The sequence below is a fragment of the Cinclus cinclus genome, chromosome 31, assembly GCF_963662255.1.
Source record: "Cinclus cinclus chromosome 31, bCinCin1.1, whole genome shotgun sequence".
Lineage (NCBI taxonomy): Eukaryota > Metazoa > Chordata > Aves > Passeriformes > Cinclidae > Cinclus > Cinclus cinclus.
The window spans coordinates 2,855,473-2,865,939 of record NC_085076.1 but is presented as its reverse complement, the minus strand read 5'-3'; the positions used below and the strand labels follow the sequence as shown (position 1 = coordinate 2,865,939).

The window sequence follows — 10,467 nt, the reverse complement described above, 5'->3', positions numbered from 1 at the left end:
AAGGGGCAGGGAAGGAAGCTTTGCCGAGTCAGGGCTGCTGAACTGCTGCCTCCAGTTCCAGGGCTTTTAATTTGTGTGCTGGTCCTTATTAATGTGCACAAAATAAAATTATTAAGGTTGGAAAAGACCTCCAAGATCACCAATCCAACCTTCAAATGGGCTCGGTGATCTTGGAGGTTGTTTGAACCTCCCAGTTTCGCTGGGTTTACCCCGAAAACTTTGTTTTGCTGAGCTGTGGTGGTGGTATTTTCTTTCTCCTGCTAAAACCTACTGTATTCCCACATTGTTTTCCATAATCCCAGGAGTCTCAAGCCACACACTCGAGCCTTTCCCCTCCAGTTTCTATTCAAGGAAGAGAGAAGGAAACCCTGACTGTTTTCTCTGGTGTTTGCTTTATTTCCCGAGGTAAGAGGGAGGAAGCGGTGGGAGCAGAGGCTGCGGATTGTGCCACCCGAACGCCACTGTCCCCAGAGCCCCTCGTCCTCCCGGGCAGGGCGGGCAGCGAGGCGAGGAGCAGCGGGGTTCAATCCCAAGAGGAAAAGGTTCCAGCTCCTGTGAGCCCGAGGAGCTCCGACACTGAGTGTCCGTGGGGCTTCTGTCGGCGCCAGCGGTTCGGTGCCTCTTCGACCACGCTGGAATATTTTGGGTTTTTCCTGGAAACCCAACGCCCTCAGGAGAAGAAATGCCAAGTTGGCCGTTGTGTCTTTGGCAGAGGCCGTTCCTTTATCTTGTGGGGAACGTCCCCGTCTGGGAGTAAATCATCCAACTGATGATTTACAAACTCCAACTTGTTATTCCATCATTGATCTAAATCTTCGTACTGTGCCCATAATATCAGCCTCAGCCCACCTTGTCCTCCCATAAACTGCCCCGGGGCACTGCAATCTCGTTATTTTATGGGACAGATACAAATGGTGTTCAGTAAAGCAGGCACAGCTCCAGAGCTCCGTTTTGTTTCCTCAAGGGATGTCATTCCCCAGCCTTGCCTACTACCGCCAATTCTTCCAGCGTGTCCCAGGGATACTCGATTATTTGGATTAACTTCGGGGCAGGAAAAGAGGATTAGGAAGCAGAGCCGCTCTTTAATGCCTGCACGGAGACGGGTTACATCAGTTCTGTCTGTTTACAGACTTGCCCTGCTGAAAAACAATTTTCTAAAGCTGTTAATTATTCTGAATTATTTGCCAAATTACTACAAATCATTCCTGGCTTGGGACCCACCAGGAAGACAAAGGGGGAACTGTTTAGGTGGCGCTACCTTCAGTCACTCACATGAGCTTTCTCCTCTCTGCTTGGCCAAATTCTGCCTTCCCAAAGCAAAAACTCATGTTTACAGATTTAAAATATTTATTCTCTGGAAATTTGCAGCTCTTGAATGTGCTTAAAGCTGTTTGGGAGCTTAGAGATGGGAATTATCCAGGAGAGCTTTCTATTCCTCTCCTTCACCCTGTCTGGGCTGGAAGTTCCATTCCTGAGGCATCAAAATTATACTTTTTTTTTTTTTCCCTCACGTGGTTCTTCTTAAGGTGCAAATTTTTAACTTTGGGTTCTGTCAGCCCCACTGGGGTGAAACACTCAGCTATTTCAGACTTGGAATTGTCTCCTCCTCCGAAGAGTGGATAACTCCAAGGAGCACAGGGTGGGCACTCCTGGCTGGAACCAAAGCCCCTCAGGGCAGAGCCCGGGGGTCTCTCTGGGACAAACCTGGAGCTCAGGGGTTTTACTGGGATGATTTAGGATTCCTGGCAGGAACTGGGCATAATCCAGGTCTCAGCAATAAAGCAGGAATGGCTCCTCATCCCTCTTTCGGGAGGTAAAATGTTTCTTTCTCATTTCTCTCCCAACTTTTCATCACTGCCAAACTCTTTTTATTTTCTTTGCACCTGGTTCCACCTCCTTCCAACCTTTGAAATTCATCCAGGTGGGATCTCACTTACCTTCCCTCATTTCCGTACGTGCTGTGGGAGCAGCCACCAGCCTGGTTCCACCTAACGACACTGTCAACTCCTAATCCTGATGTTTGGAAAGGAAAATTGCTCCTTATTCCTCTCTTTTTGGTTAAATCCGGGGCCAAGAGCTGCCCCCTCCAGCCTCCACTTCCTGCCGTGCCAGAAAGTTCTCTGAAGCCTTGACCTGCAGAGATCCGAAGCTTTTCCACAAAATTCCACCCAGCCAGGTGATCTGACAGCTTATTCTGGGATGTCAATACCTGCATTGTTGGGAATGGGAAGAAATCCCACTGTGCCAAAGCAGCTGGATTAGTGCTGAGCTGCCTGGGAATTCCAGCCTGAACACAGACCTTGTGCAAGGACCCGCAAATCCCGGGGACCAGACTTGGAATGGCAACAAAAATATTCTCTTGGCTTGTTGCTTTAAACATTTGCAGAGGTGTGGAAGGAATTCTTCCCCTTTTATCCATGATTTTCTTCCAAAATTGTTGATTTTTGGATTGAGGCAATGTTGAATGTCACATGGAGCATCTCGTGCTCTCAGGGGAAACCATCCTTCACCTGTTTGTTTCAGGAACAATTTGAGGGAGTTTTTCATCAAAGCACCTAAAATAAAAAATTCCTTGGTTTTACAATATTTGTGGAAGTGTTCTGCTTCCCACACTGGCCAGTGGTGTAAACTGGTGGCACATGGAAATCCAGACATGACAGCCTGGGAGTCTGGTTGTCTTTGGAGATACAAATGTCACTTTTTTAAACTAAAATTTCTATTTTTAAAGAACTAAAACCTTTTTTTAACATGCAGCTGCCCTGTATTGTGCCTTCCCCACTGCCACCCTCAGTTATTGCCGTCCTTCTCCTTAAAACAGGTGATTTTGCAAAAAAAAAAAAAAAAATCCCTTCAGCTGGGATAAAAACTTCCCCTTTGGGAGAGGAAATGAAAAATAAAAAGTCCACGGGGCTCATGGGAACTGGTTTGGGTTATTTTGGAGGAAATAAAGCTGAGGATGTTGTCACCTTTTGGAGGGGAATCACCCGATTTAATTTCTGGAAGTATTCGTGTATCAAAGCCGACCAAAACTGGGAAGGATTTGATCTTTGCCTGGAATTCAAACTCGGCTGCATCCCCAGCTCTTCCACAGAAAAAAAACCACCCAAAGCAGCATTTTTTTGGGTCAGTAAATTCCCTCCCACGGGAGCCCAGGCCGGGCTGTGCCGTGTCAGGGCTTTCCGTGCCCGCGCCTCCTCCGGCCGCGCGCCGTTCCGAGCCTGCGTGGGCCGGAGAGCCCTGTCTGCCTGCCCTGTCGTTAGCACGCTCTGGGGTTCATTAATTAGCACTCTCTGGGGTTCATTAATTAATTAGCACACTCGGGGGTTCATTGGAGTTTCCCTCCTGTTCACAGCAACCAGCTCCGAGCAGTTTTCGTTATCCCAGATCAGTGCAAATCCGGCTGGGATGAGTGGAGGAGGCCACGGAAACCCCAGCTCTGTCCTCACATGTCAGACCTGGCTGAGCAAGGGCAATCCTCCCTTCACACATCCCCTTCTTGGGGCAAGTTCATAATTTGATTAATCTGGACTTTCATTGTTTTGATCGCTGAAGAAATCAGGGACAGAGTCTTGAGTTCTGGGACAAGAACACAAGGGCTTTGCCCCGCCTTTTCTACCAAGAAAATGCTTTGGAATGCAGAAATTTCAACACTGATGCTCATTTTGTTGTTCTGTATTTTTTATTAAAATCCTGTGCCACTGTTACAGTGCCCTGGCCCAGCCCTGGTCCTACACAGTAGGATGGGCTGTGCCATGTGTCCCCCTTCCCGGTGTCCCCAAGGGGGTGACAGCAACTCTCGTTCCTCCCCGAACAGAAAATAAATAAGAAAGAATTAAAAAAAGCAAAACCGGGGGGGAATGGGAGACATGGAGACCTTGTCACTGCAGCGTGGGGACACGGGGGATCCCTGTCACCTCTGCGGGGAGACACAGGGACCCCCATCACCCTGCCGGGGGCTGGCCTGGTGACATGGGGACCCCCAGGGCTCCACAGAGAGCGGGGCTGGGGGAACCCCGCACCCCGGGGGAAGGAAAGGCGACAGCTCAGAGTCCCCCTGGACGCTCTCAGGGCCGCCCCGGGGTCGCGGGCAGCAGCAGCGGCTTGGGGAGCAAGGGGGGCTTCATGGACAGGGAGCGCTCCAGGGCGCCGGGCCGGGGTCCCCAGGCCGTGCCCCCCGGTGTCCCCAGCGAGTGCATGCGGGTGAGGCCCCGTGCTGGCCCGGGGGGGTTCGCGGGGATCCCCCCGAGCGAGTGGCTCTGCGCCAGCGGCCGCCGCGGAGCCGGGGGGCTGTCGGGGGGCACGTCCACCCGCACCGGGGCCCGGTCGTGGGGGCCGAACGGGGGCCCGGGGCCCGCGGCTCGCGGCAGCACCCGGTTGGAGAAGGAGCCGCTGCCCGGGGGGGTCCCGGGCCGCCCCGAGCCCCCGTGCAGCCGCTGCAGCATCTCGTCCCTGCCCGCCTGGCCCGGGGGGCTCGGCCCGGAGGGCTCCGCGGAGCCCGGGGCCGCGGTGTGGCCGCGCCGGGGCTCCCGGTGCCGGGGTGCCCGGGCCGGGGACAGCGCGGGGGGCTCGGGCTGGGGCTGGGGCTGGGGCTCGGGCTGGGGCGGCAGTGCGGGGTACAGTCGGGGTACGGGCGGCTGGGCCGGGCTCCTTGGGGCACACGGCGACTCCGGAGGGGCCTTGGGGATGGCGGGGCGCTGGCAGCAGGTGGCCACCAGCCCGGTGGCCAGGGCTCCCAGGGCGAAGGCGCCCAGCACGCAGCCCACGAGCACTGGCACCGGCACCGTGGCTTCGGGCCCCGGCCCGGGGTGCCGCACCCCTGCGGGACCAGCCGTCAGGTCTGGTACCCCCCAGAGACCCCCTGGCCCCACTCAAACTCCTGGGGTTCCCCTTCCCAGATTCCTCCCATCCCTGGGGTCCTGCCTTGTCCTGATAGTCCCCCCCTCATCCCTCTCCTGTTCTGGGGTCCCTCCTGGTCACTGGGGTCTCCCCAGCCCAGGGTCCTTCTTCCACCCTTGGGATCTTTATCCCACCCCTGGGGTCCCTCTCCTGTTCCTGGGGGGGTCTCTTGTGGCCTCCCCACTCCACAGTCCCTCCCCAGTCCTTGGTGTCCCCCTCCCCAAACCCTGGGGTCTCTCGCCCACCCCTGGGACACCCCTCCCTGGTCCCCAGGGTCCCTCCCTAGGGCACTCAGGCAATGTCACTGACCGTGGGCCAGGTCCTCGTCCTTGTCACCATCCCCTGCAGCCCCTGTGAGAGCAGAGCGGGGTCGGGCCAGGCCTCCCCCGTGTCCCTTGGAGCCACCCGTGTCCCCTCCACATCCTCCCCATCCTCTGGCATCACCCACAAGTGCCAGAGCCACCCCAGTGTCACCGTGGTACCACCTGCATCCCCCCATGACCTCGTGTCTCCAGAAATCCCCAAATATTCTCACGTTCCCAGTGTTCCCCACATTCTCCCACTTCACCTTGGCAGGTCCCACTGATCCCGAGGGATCCCTCCATGTCCTGCTGGAAGCCACTCCTGTGACACAGAGGGGACATCACCCTGTGTCCCCGGCGTGTCCCCGCACGGGGCAGGGCCCCGGGAGGTCGGGGATGGATGGGAGGGACACTCACGGCAGGTCCTCGGAAAAGGGGACGCAGCCCCTGGAGGGCAGCCAGACACAATAGGGGTCCCGGGCAGCCAGGCAGCTCCTGCAGGGACAGGGGGACACAGCTGCCATCCACGTCCCTGTGCCCGCGCGTGCCCTGTCCCCTGCCATGCCCTCGGACACTTCCATGACCTTGCACATGCTTGTGCCCCTGTGCCTTTGCACACTCCTATGTCTCCGAGCCCTTTGCACATCCCAGCTCCCTTGCACCTCCATTCCCACACCCCCCGCACCCCCCGAGCCCCGCACACCCCGCTCACCCTCGGCAGGAGCTGTGGAGGGCGCAGCGGCTCAGGGGCAGCCGCAGCAGGCACCCGGCGAAGGCCACGAGGAGCTCCCGGCCCGGCAGGTGCAGCTCCAGCCCCAGCACCCGGCTGGGGACCCCGGACCCCCGTGGACTGTGGCACCTGCACCCCACAGCACTCAGGGTCAGCACAGCCCTGCCTGGCACCCCCAAACCCCCACAGCCCCACCGTGCTCGAGAGCTCCCCAGCAGCAGCAGCCCCCCACAGTGCCCAGAAGCCACCCCCCAGGCCCCCCAAGCACCCCCAACCCCTCAGTGCCCACAAACCCCCAGCCCCCTCTAGCATCCATAAGCCCCCCTGAGACCCCCAGAGCCCAACCCTGGGCACCCCACGCCTGGCTCTCACCGCCCGGGGTCGTAGAGGCTGATGTCCTCCAGCAGCAGTGTCTTGGCACTGCTGTCCCTGCTGTCCCCCAGCTCTCGGGTGTCCCCCGGTGCCGGGGTGCCCCCGGGGGTCTGGGTGGTCTCGGGGCGCTGTGCAGCTGCCAGGACCTTCAGCACCCGCCCGTCCTCGGCACCCAGGAACAGCACGGTCTGGTTGGCGAGGGGCCCCGCGCCCGTGTCCACGGCCAGCTGGGTCAGCCTGCGGCAGGACACGGCCTCGCACACCCGGGCTGGGGCTGGGCTGTGCACGGGGGCTTCCTGCACCCTCCCGTGTCCCTGCACACCTTCACAAGAGCCTCGGGCAGGGTCCGTCCCCACCCCGCAGCACCCTCAGCCTGTGCACGTTCTGAACCTACTCACATGAGCTATTCCCTGTCCCCAAGGCCACTCCATCCTCAAGTCCACCCCATCCCCGAGGCCACCCTGTCGCTGTCCCTGCACCTGGTGCCGGTGCGGGTGAAGAGGGGCCGCCCGCCCGCGGGGCTCACGGCGCCGTGCAGCAGCGGGTGCTCCTTGGCGAACACCAGCGTCTCGTCAGGGAAGTCCCCAGAGGCGACAACACCGGCAGCAGGTCCCATCCCGGCACAGCAGCCCGGCCTGCGGCACAACTGGTGTGGGGACAGGGTGTCTGCGGCACCCGGGGGTGTCCCGGTGTGGGTGGGGGACCCTACCTGGGCTGAGGGACCCTGTCCTCTGGCACCGGGGTCCAGGTGGCCCCACGGGGCTCGGCAAAGGGACCCTCGAACGATCGCTCCACGTCTGCGAGGTAGAAGGCGCAGACGGCCGAGCCGGGGATGCTGCGGTGACAGCAGGAGGGACAGGGTGGCCTTGGTTTGACCAGGGTCCCTCCGTGTCCCCGCTGTGTCCCCGTGCTCCGCTTGCCTGTGTACTGTCCCTCTGTGTCCCCATATCCACGTGTGAGTCCCTCGTGTCACCATCACCCTGTCCCCACACCCCCACGTCCCCACGTCCCCATGTCCCTGCCTGTTGGGTTGGGTGCCAAAGAGGGCGAGGACAGCGGGGCGCCCGTGCAGGGTCTGGGGGGCTGTCACGGCCTCCAGGACATCGAAGTAGAAGACGGTGTCCCCAGGGACGGAGCACTGCAGCCGCACCTTCAGGAAGGACGTCCAGCGCCGCTCCAGCACCCGCGGGGACCCGCCGCGGTCATTGCGGCACACCCGGGCCACCCGGGCCACCAGCACCTGCACAGGAACCCGGCTCAGCACCTGGACACCCTCGGGGTCAGATCACCTGTGGGCACTGGCACCTGGGCACCCCCGGGCAGCGTCGCTGTCCCCCAGGCACCTCAGGGGGCACCCACAGGTCTGATACTCTGGTGAGGGGCTCAGGATTCTCCCCTGCCTCGACTCCAGGGTGGGGAACTCCTGGGTGCTCCCCCTGTGCCCCCCATCCCTGCACCCACCTTGCCCAGGGCGCTGAGTTCCACTGCCACTTCCCTGAAGAAGAAGTAGACATAGGGGCCGTAGGGCAGCACCTGGACAAAGTGGGGTTCTGGGGGAGCCAGGGGAGGTCGGAGGGATCATCAGCCCCTGCCACCTCCTGTCACTGTCCCACACCCTTATGCTCAGCCCCTCCCCTGCATCCTGCCCCCCTCTATGTCCCCATGGGCCTGTACCCCCAGACTGCAGCCCTGCACCCCCCAACCCCATCCCCACATCCCTCTGCCCCGCTCTGCCACATCCCTCCACACCTGTAACCCTTACCCCACACCCTCCTACACCCCTGTACACTCCATCCCATCCCCACAGATCCCCCACCCCTGAACCCCCACTCTGGGGTACCCTGCAGCCAGCGGGAGCTGTATTTGAGGGTGCGCAGGGGAGCCTGCCCTGGGCTCAGGCTGCGGTAGATCACGGCATCACTCGCCTGGAAATCGGCCACCGTGGCCGAGTACAGGCTGCCATCTGTGGGGGGGGGACACACCGGGTCACCCCTGTGCCTCCTGGCCACCCCCATGTCCCCCTGCCTGCCCAGCACCCACCGACAAAGAGAGCCACGATGCTTTGCTTGGCGTCAAAGGGGCACCGGGCCTGGCCACTGACCTCGTCTCCCTTCTGTGCCAGGCTGCTCACCTGGGGGAGGGACATGCCCAGAGGTCGTGAGACCCCCCCCCCCCCAATACTCAGCATCCTCTTGTACCATCCCCAACCCCAGCACGGACGTGGCTGAGAAGCTCCACACTCATCACACACCTGGGAACTGCCCCGCGGGGGCTGAGACCCCGCAGCTCCTCCCACCCACCCCCAGCAGGCTGCGAGCCCCCCTCAGCCCCGGGACCCCCACCTGGTAGGTGCGGCACAGGGGGCTGAAGGCATTGGTGCCACAGGCCAGGAGGGTCTCGGCGTCGCGGGGCACCAGCACCCTGATGTAGTTGTGACACTCATCCTGTGGGGGGGAACACGGGGTGACCCCGCTGTCACCACCTTCTCATGCCCTGAGAGCCTGTCTGTCCCTTGTCCCTTCGAACCCTGCACCCCAAACTCCTGCACCCCAAATCTCCCCGTCCTCAACACCGCTCCCACCCCCCGGACCCCTCGACACCCCCTCACCTGCCGCCGGCCCCTCATGGCGCAGTTCTCCCTGTCCTGCGTCTCCCAGGTGAGGTGCTGCCAGGTGAGATGGGGGCAGGGGGTGAGTGGGCACGGGGACCCTGCCCCTGTGTTCCCCCCTTGTCCCCAGGGTCGCTGTTCCCGTCCCCCTTACCCGCTCTGGGTACAGCGTCCCCTTGTCTTGGCCCAGGTCGAAGGCGTAGATGTGGTCCCTGAGGGGAGGTGGTGAGTGTGCAAGGGGACACCGGGGTGTGCAAGGGGACACCGGGGTGTGCAAGGGGACATGGGGATAACGACAACACGCCAGCCACATGCACAGGGGACTCCGGGGTCACGTACGGGAAGGAACCGGCGGGGGGGTCACAAGCACAGACAAGGACGCCCGAGAGCGGGGAGCCGTGTCCCGGCACACGCGAGCCCCGCCGCGCTCACCGGGCAGCCACGAACAGAGTCCCGTTGAGCCGCAGCATCCGCTGGAAGTCCAGGCCGAGCCGGGCCGTGCCGTTGTCCCCCCGGAGACCCCCGAAGCGCGGGTACGCGGCCGTGGCTGCGGACCGGGAGGACACGGTGACACCCCGGCAGCCGCCGAGCCCCCGGCCGCTCCCAGAGCCCCGCTCACCTGCCAGCCCCACGGTGCTGCGAGCCACCAGGTCCCGCGGGAACGACTGGGTGGGTGTCCCGGCGAGGAGGAGGAGGAGGAGGACGAAGGGCAGCGGGACCCCCGGCATCGCGGGTGGAGCTGAGAGCGACCCCCCCGCCCCGCTCCGGGCTGCGAGCGGGGGGAAACTGAGGCGCGGGGATGGGAGGCGGAGTGGGGACAGTGTGGGGACAGTGCTCCCAGTGTCCTCCCAGTCCTCTCAGTGGTCCCCACTACCCCCTCGCGGTGTCCGTAGTGCCCCCGCTCCAATGTTCCTGTCCCAGTGTCCCCGTCCCACTGCTCCCAGTGCCCCCAGTACTCCCAGCAGTGCCGGGACACTTCCCCCAGCACAGGAGTGCACCCACCTGCACCGTCCCAGCCCCCCAAAACACCCCACCTACAACCCGACCCCGCTCTCACAGCACCCCAAGGACCACTCAACACTCCAACACCCGCACGACATCCTTCCAACAGTCAGCGTCCCACCCAAACCCCTAAAACACCCCGAACCCTCCCCGTCCCAACACTCCATGGCCCCGTACAGCACCCTACACACCCCCTGCCCCAACACCCCACAGCACCCAACCTGTACCCCAAACCCACCCCAAACCCACCCCGTTCCAAGCCTGCCCCAACATCCCCCAACCCCCGCCCCTCCCGACCCCTCGGCGCTCGGTACCGGCTCCGCTCCCCGCTCGGTCCCGAGCGGCTCCGCCCCGGAACGGGCCGGGACCGGGCACCGGCCGGAGCGGGGCCGGGGCGGGACCGGGGACCCCCGCGGGACTCCACGGCCCCCGCCGTGGGACTCCCCCCGCCGCCACCCTATAGATAGGCGTTAATCCCCGTTAATGAGATGATCCTCATTAACTGCCGAGGGATGGGGGGGGGAGGGTGGTTTTGCACGCGAGTGTGCGCGGGCACG

General features: G+C 61.9%; 1 protein-coding gene across 1 annotated transcript; it reads right to left on the bottom strand.

Moving 5' to 3' along the window:
* Positions 1-3,865: 3,865 nt before the first annotated feature.
* SEMA6C (semaphorin 6C) lies at positions 3,866-9,748 on the bottom strand. The gene is made up of 17 exons (XM_062511383.1): positions 9,528-9,748; positions 9,341-9,455; positions 9,063-9,120; positions 8,909-8,965; positions 8,643-8,744; positions 8,341-8,431; positions 8,141-8,263; positions 7,762-7,850; positions 7,323-7,540; positions 7,010-7,135; positions 6,780-6,935; positions 6,301-6,537; positions 5,911-6,057; positions 5,616-5,693; positions 5,465-5,520; positions 5,206-5,247; positions 3,866-4,816 (listed from the first exon to the last, which is right to left on the bottom strand). The coding sequence occupies exons 1-17, from the start codon at positions 9,634-9,636 to the stop codon at positions 4,065-4,067; spliced, it is 2,556 nt and encodes an 851-aa protein (XP_062367367.1). The 5' UTR covers positions 9,637-9,748; the 3' UTR covers positions 3,866-4,064.
* Between the last annotated feature and the right edge of the window lie 719 nt (positions 9,749-10,467).

What these genes read in the sequence shown, in the direction of transcription:
- SEMA6C (XM_062511383.1), bottom strand. Translation starts at nt 9,636, where the DNA reads ATGCCGGGGGTCCCGCTGCCCTTCGTCCTCCTCCTCCTCCTCCTCGCC. An exon ending in GGACGCTGTACCCAGAGCGG is followed by an intron (nt 8,966 to 9,062) that starts GTAAGGGGGACG and finishes CTCACCTGGCAG; the next exon opens with CACCTCACCTGGGAGACGCA. An exon ending in TTTGGCACCCAACCCAACAG is followed by an intron (nt 7,136 to 7,322) that starts GCAGGGACATGG and finishes CTGTCACCGCAG; the next exon opens with CATCCCCGGCTCGGCCGTCT.